Source organism: Balaenoptera physalus (assembly GCF_965194825.1).
Source record: "Balaenoptera physalus genome assembly, chromosome: 9".
NCBI classification, from domain to species: domain Eukaryota; kingdom Metazoa; phylum Chordata; class Mammalia; order Artiodactyla; family Balaenopteridae; genus Balaenoptera; species Balaenoptera physalus.
In genome coordinates, this window is record NC_138888.1 from 72686505 (window position 1) to 72702662 (window position 16158).

A 16158-nucleotide genomic window follows, 5' to 3' on the forward strand; every position below is an offset into this window, starting at 1 on the left:
TCTCATAAAACCGGCTCCAGTCTCTGGGAAATGCTTCCTGGAGACCAGATGGATTTCATGGATCCGGAAAATTGGAATGCTGACATTTATATTTTGCCAAGTAAGGAAACGTGTAAAAAACAACTATCATTAACAATTATTACTTCATAGACCAAAAGTTATTTTAAGCACCCTCCAAGTAGGAGAGATATAATCTCACAGTAAAAATAGTCAGTCCTCTGCAAGAAAGGAAAGTCGGCTGTCTGGCATCAGTATTTTCACAGCAAGCAGACAGTTCCATGCAGGTCTGCACTACATTGCCTCTGGCCACTGCACTCATGTGCTAGCTACCTGGAATGGCTTAAATATTCACTCTCTCTGACAGCAAAGACAAAGGGCTAAAAGAGCTGTAGTGAAATTCCCTTCCAGACCTATGACTCTAGAGCTTAATAAAAGACTAAGTTGCTTTCCACTTGCATCACAAACTCAATGATGTGTGTCTGTTTGTGAAAACTGTGTGCGTATGTATGTATATGTGTGTGTGTGTTTGTGTGTGTGTGTGTGTGTGTGTAGTACAATATGGATAAGGTCCTACTATGGGCTGAGTTGTGTTCCCCAAAATTTATAGGTTGAAATCCTAGCTCCCAATACCTTTGGATGTGACTATATTTGGAAACAGAGTCGTTAAAGAGGTACTTAAGTTAAAATGAGGCTGTTGGGATGAGCCCTAATGCCATCTGACTGGTGTCCTTATAAGAAGAGGCGATTAGGACACACAGAGAGACACCAGCAGCACTCATGCACAGGGACAACCTTGTGAAGAGGCAGCAGAAAGACGGTCATCTATAAGCTAAACAGAGAGGACCAGAACAGATCCTTCCCTTACGGTCCTCAGAGGAAACCAACCCTGCTGACACCTTGATCTTGGACTTCCCGTCTCCAGAGCTGTGAGACAATGAATTTCTGTTGTTGAAGCCGCTCAGATTCAGGTATTTTGTTACAGTGGTCCTAGCATACTAATACAGCTGCTGAAAGTAATTTTTTAAAACCAATGTTCTCTTTGATGAGTTAATTAGACAAACTCTCCTAGAAAAGCCATTAAAAATAACTTACTTTATACCAATCACTCCTACTCTCACCAAATAACAAATACATTTTTGGAAAGAAAACCAAATGCCATTAATCTATCCCACTATATGCCATCTTTAGCCACTACATTTATCATGGCCTCATCACCATGTCCTTCAAGGAGAAAGAACATGAACACATTAAAATTAGTATGAGTCAATTCAGCCCAACAAGGATATTCTCAACACTGTGAGCTTGACTTTGAGTGATTTAGTGGCGGTTGAAAAGTCAAGGCCTGTACCCTCAAAGAATTCAGAGAATTCAGGCTTGAATTTAGAACCATGCTTTCCCCTGCTGAATTTCACCCTCTTAAACACACACAAACACACACAGGTTGAGAAGCATCAAAAAAGCCCGATGACACAAACAGATAGCAGGTGCAACACAGTCATTAAGAAAGGAAGGGCTCATTATGGCAGAGGAGCCTGGGGTGGGGGGACCCTCAGAGATGGCCCTCTGAGTCTTTGCCCACTCTGTCCCACCTGCCAGCCTGCACTGCCATCTCCCACTCTCCAGACTCCTGCCTACCTTTGAGGGTAGGGCTCAGTCACCGTTTCCCCCATGGAATTCTGTCCAACTATCTCAGCCCCCGAGGACTCTTTCCCTTTTCTCAAATCCCATCACATGGATTACTTAAATCTGTCATTTTAATAACGAGACGGTATAAATCAGACTCCCTTGGTGCCTCTTATTGAACCCTCATACTGATTTATATAGATGCTAGTATAAAGCATGACAGCCAGATGAATTAACGTTTTAATGGTACTAGGGAAACAACTGCCCTTTCCATTTTAATTAGTGCAATTTTTGAAACTCCTGGCATGAGTAAGACTAAGGAGAGCGAGATTGGCCATCTCTTAAATCACTTTGAGGATGATCTGGCAAACAAGCCTACTTTGTATTTATTGCTGATGGGCTCTATCTCCAAGCAGCACACACTGTTCCTTACAGCCCTGAGCTGAATCATTCCTTTGACAAACAAGCAAGAAAGGAAGGGGACCAGGTATTTCAATCTCTGTTCTACAGAAAAGGAAATTTAAACTAAAGCAGTGGTTTAAGAGCTGCAGACAGAGTAGCAGGAAAGCTACACCTTCTAATGATCATTTTCTAACGATCTAATCCTTCCTAGGTCTCCCCTCTGTTTTCCTAGGACTGAGGGTGTCAGATAGCCCCCAAATCTTGGGTCACACCCGGTTCAACCTCCTGGAGCATCAATTTTAAGAGAAAACTTGGAAGACATTTTTATATTAAAAAAGTGCAGACACATTACAAAGTAAACTGCAAATATCAAATGGAAGCTCAAGATAAACATCTACTTGCTTCTGGCAGCCTTGGCCTCCGCTTTGGACTCCCAGAAAAACGGGATAACTCTCCTCGCCTGTTGAGGTAATTTAGTGGAAATTTTAAAGAAGCTCTGGTAGGAATATATGTAGGTTTACATGATATAGTTTCTAGTAGTTTCCAGATTTTCAGATCTTCATCATAAATTTCTGATTTTTTCCTTTTTTTTTTAACAGAAGATAAAATTATATTTTCTGGGAAAATCTACACAAAGGTTAGGAGAAAGACAGGTAATGTTTATAAGCAATACCCTCATTCATCTCCTAGTTATTTTATTTTTTCTTATTCAACCAGGCAAATTCAGAGCCAATCCTTAAGGAAGCAGCTCCCTCAGCTGCCCCACCTTTGCCTTTAATTGTTGTTTTTGCTGTTCCCAAGTACATGCATGAGGAAAACAAGCGCACCTTTAGGGAGGATAATTACTTGAGGCTTATAAATTATTTTCACTTGAAGGGTTATGAAATGTACCAATGTTCTCTAGGCAGGGGAAAATTACATAGATCTGGGTAACACAGACACTAGCAATAATTAAACCGAGACTTTCAAAAAACATCCATCATTTTAGCATCTCATAGATCCTCTATGTAATCTTGGACCAAATACTTAATCCCTCTGTGCCTTAGTTTCATCATCTGTTAAATGGGAATGGTGATAATTATATTCCCTACTTCATGGGGGTGCTACAGGATTGAGAAAAAATTACAAAACACTTATAACTCTGCCTGACACGTAATAAGCTCCATGAGAATATCTATTTTTAAAAAAGCCCTGTCCTTATCACTGCTCTCACAACCCACGTTTGCTATTGAGCAGCTACTTCACACGATGGTTCATTCGGGCCTGGTGGGCCATTAAGACCCTCAGGTTTCTTCTCTCACATGAAATGCTGCTTAACGGGGCCACCCCATCCTTTACTTTTTTCATTGATTCTTTGAACCCAAATGCAGAACAGGACCTTCAACCCTACTGTAAGCCAAAACATTCTAGTATTATTATCTCTTGTCCAGAGATAAAATGGGTCTCAGAGAGTATCCTCCCAGATCTGTAATTGCCACAGCTCTGATAAATGTCCCCTCTATGTCTCTCTCCTGATGAGTGACACCAGGAGGTGCAGACTCAGGGACGATGCCTTGTGGTGTGTCCACTCTTCCTACGTCTTATCCTTAGGGATAGTATGATATTTCGTAAAACGCCTCTGCAAAGGCAGGACACATTTTAGATCATCCATGATGGGGAGTGGGGGGGGGACTGAGAATTCCGATTGGCAAAATATCTCAACATCTGGGGGCCTAGAGAAATGGGGAGGAGGAAGTTTACACTTTCCAGAAGGTGTTGATGATATTATTTGCAAGGTAAAAGACAGCCCCCCACTGTGAGCAGATGAAGTTAGCCTGGAAGAAACAATGGGGCAGCCGGGGTTAGGTATGCACACCCATGCAGAGGCAGTACGATAAACAATGGACACACACCTTGCGCGCGCACGCGTGCACACACACCACACACACACACAATTCATAAAACAATACCTGCCCTTGCACAAACAATGCACTCTGATGCTTTCTCTTCCCTTCTATTGAATTTCATGTTTTAAAAAATGCTGGTGCAACTCACTACACTGATAGCATTCCACTAAAGGTCACAACCCACATGCCCCAATCTACAGCCCCAGTAGGTTGCTAGAAAAGAGAAAGAAGTCCGTTTGGCATAAATTGAATTTGTAAATCCTTTCCTAGGTGGTCTTGAGCTAGCTTCTCTAAGAATTTGTTCTGGAGGGCTGCCAGGATTCAGTGTTTCCTTCTTTTGAAGTCTGCTGGCTCTGCTCTCATTTCTCAAGCCTGCTCTGAGGGACTGTGAAAGCTTTCACTGCTCTAGGATGCCTGCTATTTGGGCCTTGAACAATCCAGCCTGGTTTCAGGGTTTCCAGATCCTCTTAAAGGGATTTGGGCTGCCCTTCTCACATTGAAAAGAAGGAAATCTATTGGTAGCAACTCAGCCTTCCCCTGTCACCTGTTAATATCACCTCATCTTCCATAAACACTGGATGATATTCCCGATTCGAACAAAACTCTTTATTGTTGGGCACCCCAGCTCCTGGCAGCCTCTCCTGCGTTCGGGACCCAATCCTTACAGCCGGGGGCCTTTCCTGCCTGCGTTCTCAGTGATGCGCCCCCAAGTAATGTACCTAAGGGCCACTGGTTCACAGTCCTAGTTTCCAGACCCGTCCTCCTCAGCATTAACTGGGAGATTCAACTGGGAAAACTTACTCAATATCTCAACCTTATTTTCTTCACATGGAAACTGGAAATACGACCACTTACCTTTAGGGTTTTCATGAGAATTAATTTACACGTGGGAGTTCCCTTCTCCTCCCTGGAGTAGCAGGGACATTTCCCCCCAAGCTCGCTTTGCTTTCTGAACACCACGGAAGGTTTCGTTTTCGTCAGATGAAATCCACAGCATTATCTGGGATTGCCCGTGTCATCTAAACCGCGGCGGAAACCACAAAGCCTCCGAACAAGTTTCTAATGAGGCGACTCTTTGTCTTCCTCAATTGATTACGTAGAAAGGACGGAAACAGGGAGAAAAACGAAACCGGTATTTCCCTCTAATCAGTAAAATGACCTGCAGGCAGGCGCCCGAGCGCAAACGAAATGAATTAACCAACCGTCAAACCGGCATCATTCCCAGAGCCCGGCCCAAGGCAGGGGGTCCGCACCCGAGGGCTGCGGGCGGCGCGTTCCGCCTGGACCAGCAGGTCCCCCGCGCCCGGGTCGGGGGGCTCTCTCGCTTGCCGGGCACATCGGGGCTGGCCGTTCTCCCCCCGGGCGGGAGAAGGTGTGACGGGTCAGTGAGCGGGAGCGAGAGGAGGAAGCCCACCGTAGCCCCAAGCGCCACGCTTTCAGCCTTTTCCGACGCCCTAGCGCAGGACACGCACATCATCCCGCTGCGAAGAAGGCTTTGAACTTGGGTGCTCTCCACGGCCCCGCACTCTTGCCCTGGGCACCCTCGAGCCCCAGATCTCCCCTCCCCGCTCCCATCCTCCAACTCCGCCAAACTAAAAACCACCCCCAAACCCGAGCGAGCCCGACCGTGGGAGCCGGAGGCGCACGCCCGCGGCGCCCCGTCCCGCCGGCGGTTACCGGCTCCTGCAAGGTGCGTGAGCGCCGCCGCCGCCTCCAGCCGCCTGGCCGGCGGGTGGCTCCCGGCGCTGCGGTGCGGCGGGAACGCGCGCTCCCGACCTGCGGCGGAGGCTGCGCGGGGCGCGGGGCCGCCCCCGGCCCCACCCCACGAGCCCGAGGGCGCCGGGCCGGGAGGCGCGAGCTCGGCGGAACCCTCTGCGCCCGGGGGCGCTCGCGCACCGTCTGGATGAGAGCCTGCCGCGAGGAAGGGAAAGGGACCGGAGAGAATTGTTCGCCCTCCCGGCTGGGCAGTGCGTCCCCTTGGCCAACTTTGAGTGACAGGAGCCCAAGAGCTGAGCGAGGAGTGCAGGATGCAGGATGGATGAGGGTTAGGAAAAATCCTCAGCAGTAGGGTTCAAGTTCAGTTATGCTGGGACCCTCCATCATGTGCTACTTTAATTACTACCTCAAATTTATCTCCTCCTGCCGCCTGGTACTGGCGCCCACCCAGTCAAATATCCCCCAAACGGGGCCCCCAAAGGATGGGACTGGGCCGGGCGTAGTTTCAAATTAGCGACGTGGCTCACTCCTCCCTTCCAGTAAATATTTATCGAGTCCGTCTTCCATGCCGGACACTGATCTGGGCGCTGAGAAAATAGCCTCCTGGAGCCTATATTCTAGTGTAGAGACAGGCAGTCAACAGAACAAATAAGTACATGTCCCATATGGATAGCGACACATGCTGTAGAGAAGAAATAACTCAGGAAGGGCACAGAAAATGTTGATGGCGGGGTGGTGTAGTTTTAAACCAGGTGATCAGAGATGGCCTCACCGTGGAGATGGCTTTTGAGTAAAGATCTAAACATGAGGGATCAAATTCTGCTGGTATCTGGGGCGAAAGCACTTGCTGTGGACCAGCCACTGAGATGGGTTTTATTGAATGAATCATTTCTTTTCCCACGCACAGGCACCTATAAGGCAGCGATTATAACCATTTCCATGTTAAGAACGAGGAGACTGTAGATTAGAGATGTTACATGAATTACCCAAGGTCACATATTAGTGCAAGGAGGGGCTTGCCTTCAAGCTCAGGAAGCCTGGCGCCCCAGAACCGAAGTTTAACCACCACTGCACTGCAGTGGAAGAAATGCAGCAAGAGCAACACGCAGGCAGGTTGGTGGCTGTGTGATTAACTCGTTCTCCCGGTGCCAGAAAAGGATTCCTAGAAGTGCCAGCTGATTCATCTTTTTTAAAGCTAATTTCATTACTCCATGTCAAATGAAATATTTTGCCAGCCATCTTTACAACTATATTCCTCAGCCTCGTCCAAAGGTAGTTGAATTCTAAGTGACATAATGTGACCATCTGTGATGAGATTCACTAGTCCTTCCTTAATTCTCCACATTGGTTCCAGTTGCACATTCCTGGTCACCAGGTTGCGATCCGTCACCCACACAGTAGAGCTTGTACTACAGGGCAGCAGGGTGTGGTGAAGCCGGTCAGAGAGCAGAGCCACAGAACCACTGCTGCTGAGAAGCAGTGGTGCAAGCAGGACCGTCTCTGCCTCAGCTGTCAGAGTCAGGTGGCTACTTTTGGGAAGAGTGCCAATGGCTCATGAGGCAGAGAACAAGGGCACATCGTACTGTGTGGAAAACACTGCACACCGTCAGTTTCAGAGGCTGAAATTAGAGCATCCAATGGGAGCAGCGTCATCAACGGGATGGCAGAGCTCCCGTTTCTCTCCCAGGTATCTCTGCCTCCCCATGGCTGCAATCCGTCTCCTTCTTCCCTCCCCCAATGCCAGCAGCATCTTCCTATCTTTTCTTCAAGGTCCATCTCAAATGGACTTCTTCCTGGACTACTTCTTCCAGGAAGCCTTCCTTGCTGCCCCAGCTACCAATGAACTCTTGTTCTAAAATCTTATACCTCTCTTATGGCACCTGTCATTTTAGAGTTGCACTCTAAAATAGACTCCTCCTATTCCTCCATAGGCCACTTTAACGTATTTTTTTTTATTTTTATTTATTTATTTATGGCTGTGTTGGGTCTTCGTTTCTGTGCGAGGGCTTTCTCTAGTTGTGGCAAGTGGGGGCCACTCTTGATCGCGGTGTGCGGGCCTCTCACTATCGCGGCCTCTTGTTGCGGAGCACAGGCTCCAGATGCGCAGGCTCAGTAATTGTGGCTCACGGGCCCAGTTGCTCCGCGGCATGTGGGATCCTCCCAGACCAGGGCTCGAACCCGTGTCCCCTGCACCGGCAGGCAGATTCTCAACCACTGCGCCACCAGGGAAGCCCACATAGGCCACTTTATATTTAATTTCTCTACAGGTCCTAGCAGAGTGCCTTGCATCCAGGGTTTTATTATTTAAATAATATTTAATGAGGGTTTTTTTGTTCATAAATTAATCCATAAGAACCCAGCTTCATTATCCCTTTTTAAAACTGGCGAATAGTTGATGCACAAAATTATAGAAGTTACAGGTGTACAATAGTCACAATATTTAAAGGTTATACTCCGTTTATAGTTATTATAAAATATTGGCTATATTCCCTGTGTTGTACAGTATATCCTTGTAGCTTATTTTATATATAAGAGTTTGTACCTCTTAATCACCTACCATTGTACTGTCACTGCTCCCTTCCCTTTCCTCACTGGTAACCACTAGTTTGTTCTCTTTATCTATGAGTTGTTTCTTTTTTGTTATATTCACTAGTTTGTTGTATTTTTTAGAGTCCACATATAAGTGACATCATACGGTATCTATCTTCCTCTGTCCACTGTCCCTTAATTTGGCCTCTTCATTCCAAAATACCTTTCAAGCTCACAGAAATTTAGTGATAGGACTCAGTTATATGTAGTCATAGTTGTTGTTTGTCAGTATAAACGGGCAGCAGTTTACTTTGAGGTAAATTCTATTTGCTGCCTTCTGAAATTGGAAAACTGAGGTTTAAGAGTGATGTCCCGAAGACCACAAGACCAGTCATGGACAGAGTCAAGATTTAAACCCAGGCCTGTGTGACTCCAAATTTCACACCCTCCTCCACAACCTCATGTATCTCCTCATTCAATTATCCATTCACACGTGCATTCACCTGAGTGATCAACAAATACGTCTATTTATTGTGCTCAGCTCTGCATCAGGCACCGTGAAAATGGCAAATGATTAAAACACAGTCTTGCCCTCAAAACTGCTTGCAATCTAGTAGAAGGGACAGAGAAATTGGGAAATAATCAGACTTTAGTGTTATAAATCTTATAAAAGAGATGCATAGAGGCCCGACAGGAGCACCTTGTTTTACCTTAGGTAATGACAATAAGGATTCACGGAGATAGAATGTAATTTCAGTTTTGAAGGATATACAGTAGTCTGTTATAGTGATAACGAAGAAAAGCATATGGTAGGCAGAGTAAAGAGCATATGCAAAAATAAAGAAGCATGGGAGAAAATGCATTCAGAGAAGGGCTACAGCAACTCAGGAGACCTGCAGCATGGTGAGACAGGTGTTGAGATGAGGCTGGAAAGGTAAGCAGAGCCAAACCACAGGTGGTCCACACATTAGCTTCACTGGAGTCCATTACCCCCTGAACATGTATGAGATCATGGATGTCTTTGTATGGAAATTTTTCACAGGAGAGGTTTGTTAGCTTTAGTCAAATTCTCAAAGGGGCTGACTGACCCGCGACTGGGAGGTAGGGAAGTCAATTTCCCTTGCCATGGCCTGTTGCCCAATCCACGGACCACCAGTGACCCCCAAGGGATTGCAGCATCAGCCAGGACGCTCTGGATATGTGGGCATGGGTGCAAGGCTGAGCCCTGCCACATCACCTCCAAACATGCAGTGGTGCTGCCACTCCTGGGCAAGGATGGCTGGACCCCAACCCTCCCAGCATCTGCACCCAGGTCCACTCTAAACGCAAAAGGAGGGGGTAGCTGACTGGCATCTTTATAAGAAGAAGAGATTAGGACACAGAGAGAGACCAGGGGCATGTTCAGAGGGATAACCATGTGAAGAGGCAGCAAGAGGATGGGCCTCTGCAAGCCAAGAAGAGAGACCTGGAACAGATCCTGCCCTTTCTTTTCCTCAGAGGAAACCAACCCAGCAGACATCTTGATCTTGGAATTCCAGTCTCCAGAAGTGTGAGAAAAAAAATGTCTGTTCTTTAAGCCATCCAGTCCGTGGTGTTTTGTTATGGCAGCCCTAGCAAACTCATAGGTTTATAAAACACAAATTCAAAACTCAAAGATAAAATTTTTAAGAATTTCAATATGGTGACCACAGAGCATTAAATCTCAAATGAGGCCCCCCTAAGCGTGGAGTCCTAGGCCTCCATGCTGGCCACATGCCCATGGTGCTAGGCCTTGGAAATACGGGAACAGCAACCTGAAGACAACTTGGGATTCATCAGTGGAGAGGTGAGGTGAGATTGCTCCCTGGGAATGTGAAGTGAAAACACGAGAGGGCTGGTGAAGGAAGGAAGGAAGGGAGGAGGGAGGGAGGGAGGGAGGGAGGGAAAGAGCAACTAGGGAAATTGGGGGTGGAAAAGAGGAGGAAGATGGAACCCGACAGAGAAATGGGCACTAGTGTCTAAGGCCCAAGGTCATGTGATTAAGAACCCAAGCCCATTGGCCTTTACATGGAGGTCACGTGATGAGAATTGAGGCCAGGTTGCTGCTGTGTCAGGAATAAGGGCTGCAGTTGCAGGCTACTTCTCTAAGAAGGCTGGGGAGCGGGGGCGGTTGGGACTGCTGAGGACCTTTGTGCAGGTCTATGAAGGCCCAGGGGACCAGGAGACTGAAATCCAGCCCACACTCTGTCACCAAGGCATATCAACCTGCAGGAAGGGGGATAGAAAGTCTTCTAACAAAGGCACCAAGTGGCCTCGCCTTGAATAACAGAGCTGCAGCTAGAGCTTTCCGTGTTTGTATATTTATCACCTGCACCCCTCACTGTCTCTATGAGAGCAGTACCTGTTCTGTCTTCATCTGGTATCAGCAGCAACACCGGCACACAGTAGGCCCAGTAACATATGTTGAATAAATGAATGGGATGCGGAGTTAAGGGAGAAGTTGCGTGTGTTTTGCCTTTATTCGTTTGTTTCCAACAAAAGAGACTTAAACCTGTTTATAGATTGACAGCAAGGGTCCAGAGGGAAGAGAGAAATTGAAGGCAGAGTTGAGAGAGGAAATCATTGATGAAATACACCAGAGAACAGAGTAAGAAAATCAATTAAGATAACAGCTGGGGACAAAAGAATAGTTATCTGGATTACCTTTGAGAAATTCAGTCATTTGTTCACTCAATGGTGAGTACCATGCTTTATGCTGAACCCTACTGGGGATGGGGAAATTTAGGGAAGGAAAGGGTGGATATATAAGGAAACATAAGAGAGATTCCCTTCCAGCTGTTCAGGATGACAGCTGGTTAAGAAATTTCTCATGGAAAAAGATAAATGACAATGAAAGACAGCAAGGGGGTTCCCAAGTGTCTGGACAACAAGGAAAGATTTGGAAGCAGAATGAACTGGGGAAAAAAACGTGGAGGCATTAGGAAAATCACTGCAGAGGTGGAGAGGGGATAGGGAAAAGGAAGGGGAGAGTAAAGAAGGGAGCGTGGGCTCGGCGTGACCCGCTGGAGATGGCTGGTGGGCAGCTTCCAGGACCTGCAGGCAGGGCTCAGTGTTGGTCCAAGACCTGGGACAGCTCCATTAATTTTCCAGTTGGCCAGGACTCATGCCAATGGGCCAGCAGGAAGCAGTAAAAATCCAGACTTGTCTCAGAGAAGGACACATCCCTAATAACTAATGTGTCTGGGTGAGGGAAACTTGGCAATGATTCAGTGAGTCCAGTAATGAGGCGAGAATCAACTGAAGAAAAGGATGGGAACGAAAAATTAACATTGTTTTCAGATGTTAAACTGTATAGTACGACAGCATTAACCCTGTAACTCAATTGTTTTCTTCAAAGAACTGGATAATCTATCATAAAAACATTATACAGTTTCCATTTTAATCAAAAAGATGGGGTAAAATTTATAATTTGTCCTTAGCCATTATTTGTGCGCCGACTCTTCCCTTCATTGCAAAATATAAGAGAAAAAAATGTAACCCGTAGTCAAAAAAAAAAAAAATCAACCCAAATCCAAGGCAAAATCACACACACACACACACGCATACTCCACTATGCAAAGTTATCCAGGGGAGCAGAAAGTACAACTGGCCTCTATATAGTTGCTCAATGAAGTTTCCAAAAATAAATAGGAGGGTGAGTGTTCAGAAATCTATGACGCGAGGAGCACAGGCTGCAGCCGGCCACGTTCCAGTAGACAATCTCTCCCAAGTCATCCATGGTAGGGGCTCTCCACTAATTTTCTTAGGTGATTTGAGAATCGTCACCTTTTCCTTACCCTTTGCATAACTTGAATTTCATTGCCTTGTCTTGGTTATCTTGTGGCTCTTTTCAAATTAGCACAGTTGTTCCTAAGTACATGTAAACTGCTCTCCCTTGCAAACTGTTCCCTTTTGTTGCATGGAGCAAACGCATGCCTGGGAACGTCACCTGCACACACGTGCACACATAGACCCCCTCCTCGGGATATCCACCCCATTCCTTCACTTCTGAGACGTGAGCATTTGCTTGGAGCTCTCCCTTGCTGTTAATCCTATTGTTCCTCCAGCAGAACGGTGCAGTCGTCCATCCACAGATGGGGCACCAGGCGGACAAAACACCTAATGTATTTTAGTTCATGTTTGGCATTCAGTCAAGACGATGGAGCTGCCAGCCACTCTTTAATGTCAACTAGAATACATTTTACACCACCAGGGAGAGAGAGACAGTGGCCCAGGGAGAAACTATAGCCTTGTGGTGATAACTTGTAGCTAGAGGCTCTAATGCTTACATGTTTCTTTTCCTCCAAATCAAATTGTGAATTTTGGAGTGAATTTCTGGTGGCTGCTTGTTTGCCATCACACAATAATGAGGAAAATTCAGTCTGCTGGCTCTGGGCTGATCGAGTGTGACAGCAAAGAAGAAGGAGAGATTGGCTTGTCTTGGCTACTTGCACCTTCTTTTTCCTTAAACTGTATCACAGCCAATATAAGGCATGCAGGAATTATTCCAGAGTAAAAACCTATATTCACACCAGCTCTGTTATTGGAGGCTACAGCCATGTGGGTGTCCCTTCCATGGGCACGCCTCTCTCTGTCTGCATGCTACCTACCTGCACGGGGTCTTGCAGCCCTGAATAGCTTCATCTTCCCATGGAGCCCACCTTCCTTCCACCTTTCTCTTCCTGGTAACTTTGCCTCAGGGGAATTTTGCACTCACCATCTTTTTTTTTTTTTTTTTTTTTAATTTTTATCTTTGGCTGTGTTGGGTCTTCATTGCTGCCCGCGGACTTTCTCTAGTTGCAGCGAGCGGGGGCTACTCTTCATTGCACACACACACACAATTTCAATCCATTGCAATTTTACAGTGATCTCAGAGTAGAAGCCAGTGATACTCAGAGCACTTACTCCATGCCATGCCAAGTGTTTTGGAGACATCACATTCAATCCTCACAACAATCCTATGAAACTGCTGCTGTTGTTGTTCGTATCCCCATTTTATAGATGTGGAAACTAATGCTGAACAAGGATAGAACTATGTCCCTATGAGCTGAAAGCATTCAGCATACTTCAGCCTCTCCTCAAACTATTCCTAAAACTATGCTTCATATTTCTGGCTCCATCAAAATGCATGCCTCTATTTTGTAGAAACTTACTCAAAGTGAAGAAGATGAATAATGAGGAAGAGATGTGCGTGTGTGTGTGTGCGCATCTGGGTATACGTGTTTGCATATAAAATCTCAGAAAGAAATATTTAAATAAATGTAAAAACATTTAAATTCTTATTTTTTTTAAAGACTATTTTTAAAATAAATTTATTTATTTTGTTTATTTTTGGCTGCATTGGGTCTTCGTTGCTGCACGCAGGCTTTCTCTAGTTGCGGTGAGCCGGGGCTACTCTTCATTGTGGTGCACGGGCTTCTCATTGTGGTGGCTTCTCTTGTTGCAGAGCACAGGCTCTAGGCACACAGGCTTCAGTAGTTGTGGCTCACGGGCTCTAGAGCGCAGGCTCAGTAGCTGTGGCGCACGGGCTTAGTTGCTCCGCAGCATGTGGGATCTTCCCGGAACAGGGCTCGAACCCATGTCCCCTGCATTGGCTGGTGGATTCTTAACCACTGGGCCACCAGGGAAGTCCCCAAATTCTTATTATTTAAAAAGTAGCCCCAGCACTTTACAGAAAGATAAAAAGAAGAAAATTATATATAACTTCACTACCATAAAACTACCAATGATAGCATTTTGCCCTTACTTTTAGACTGTTGTAAAGCATGGCTGTTTACAATTATGTTTACATCATAATCACATGGTGCTCACAAACTTGTATATGTTTTTTCACTTAATCCCATTATATTGTAGGCATTTTCTATTTTTTTATATAATCTTTATGACCATCCCGTTTAATAGCTGTAAGATTTCATTGAGTAGGTGCCACAATATATCTCATTAATGATAGATTGGTGTATTCCACTTTTTTTCTACTGTAAGTTTGCTGCCATGGTATTCGTGTTTATCTTATATGATGGCAGATACGACAAAATTCACAGCAATTATTCTTTGTAGTTGAATATTCATTTTACATTTACGGACATTTTTCAGATGTCTGCCAAGAGGTGGTGCCATCAGCGTTCACCTTTGCAAGAGCCTGCAGTGGATAACAGCAGTCATGTACTAGTAAGAGTTTTTGTTTTGTTTAAAAATTCTAAATTTCTACTTATCTCATTAACAAGAAATATAGTTATGAAGTACCCTAAGTTTATAAATGAGAAATTACTCAATTTAGGCTGGATGTGAGAAATCTGAGGGAGAGATGATAACTTTACTAAGTGAAGGGGTAGGAGTTGGGGGGAGAATTGTTCTGTGGCCCCAGGTTGAGGTAGGTTTCAGCTGACTGAGGGGAACTTCTGCCCAGTGGCCCTGAGAGAGGCTGTGATCTGGAACAGGCTGGACAGGCCACTAAGCAAGGATTCAAAGGGAAGGGAAGTCATCCTGCAAGGTTGGGCTGGGTGCTGTGTAAGATCACTTCCAGCCCTGAGATGCGGTGACTCTAGAAGTTATATAAAATGAGTTTCTCCTTTTATAAAATAGAAAAGAATCAATTACCATAATTTGGAATAGTTTAAAGCAAAAAGCCAAGTTCTTTTATTATGGAGAGCATTCATTCAATAATATGCATCGTGCATCTATCATGATTTGGGCATTGTTTTAGATGCTAGGGATGCAAGAGTGAGCAAAACAGGAAGAAAAAAAAATGCCTTCGTGGAGGTTACAGATACCTGACACAGTCTTCAAAATGTTTTTGTGTGTTTTTTTCATATTTGACCTCACGATGATGGCGTGAGGTGAGCGGATCAGGGATTGTCCCTGCTACACAAAAGAAAGCAAAGGCTTAGAGTGTCCAGTGAGTGACCCAGGAGCACACCCTGAGTCATGGGGAAGGAGGAAAATCCAGCCTCACGAGCCCCTGCCCCAGGGCTTCGTGCAAGCCACGTCCTGACCTGTGGGCCTGGATTTCTGCTGTCCCAACTCAGACTTCCCGAGTGGGCAACACATCCTGAATTCCCTGAAAATTACTGCATTTTTAACATAGCAAAGAGGTTAAACCTCAGAAGCAGTGCTCATTACAAGCGTAATATATTTTCTTTTCTAAGCTGTGAAGTTCTCAAAGGCTGACTGTATTTTATCCATGTTTTTAAACTCCATGCCCAGGACATAGCACGTGCTTTATCCACATTTGTTCATGGAGAACAGTTAACTCATAAATATCAAATGCTGTTCTTACATTGTGTTTCTAAAGTATGCTCTTTTCATGAAATTACAGTACCTCAGAAATGGAAACTTATGCCATTTCATATGACTTTGAAGAAACTAGAAGCGCAAGATAAGGATCTGAGTATGGATAACAAAAATGCTTGGTACAACAGAAATGCTGGTCCATGTGTAGGAGTGATGTCTGGATGAAACAGGGGTCTGACCTCATCTCCACCTTCAAGCATTGGTTATTTTGAGAATTGCATGATTATTTTTTCAGTGATTTCCGTATGTTCTGATGAATGAAATGCTGCCCTTTTGCTTTACAATAGTTTAACTGGATTGTATAATCCATTATTACCACTGGATTTTATTTACCCAGAAGTACAGTCATCTTGGGACATCACAGGCATTCTCTGCACTTGGAAATTAAGAAAAGTAAGCACATCTTTCCCTGGCAGGTTTCTAGCAGGTCTCTTTTTAGAGGGAGAAGTTAATGAAAAGATGGTAGCACGCTCCCTCTTCAAGTCCTCATTACCTGAGGGCAAAGCCAGATTAGACCTAGAATAGGAGAGGAGATATGTATATATGCATGTATGTGCGTGTGTGTATATATATATATATGCACACACATATGTATATACGCACATACACATATACATATGCATATGTATCATACATATATAAACATAAATGTATCATATTTATAAAAATATAGACTGTATATTTATATACTACA

General features: G+C 45.0%; 1 protein-coding gene across 5 annotated transcripts in view; it reads right to left on the reverse strand.

Annotated features, from left to right (window-relative positions):
• Nucleotides 1-16158, reverse strand: part of MRAP2 (melanocortin 2 receptor accessory protein 2) — an 80413-nt gene that overhangs the window by 40017 nt on the left and 24238 nt on the right. Inside the window, exon 1 of one of the 5 annotated variants that reach the window (XM_082474008.1) lies at nt 5688-5708. The exons of 1 other annotated variant lie outside the window; for it this stretch is intronic. Coding sequence is in view for 1 of the 4 variants with exons in the window: in XM_082474005.1 (XP_082330131.1) it covers nt 4767-4781 (15 nt within the window). In the remaining 3 variants the exon portion in view is untranslated. 3 more of the 5 variants (XM_082474006.1, XM_082474009.1, XM_082474005.1) reach the window with 3 other exon arrangements.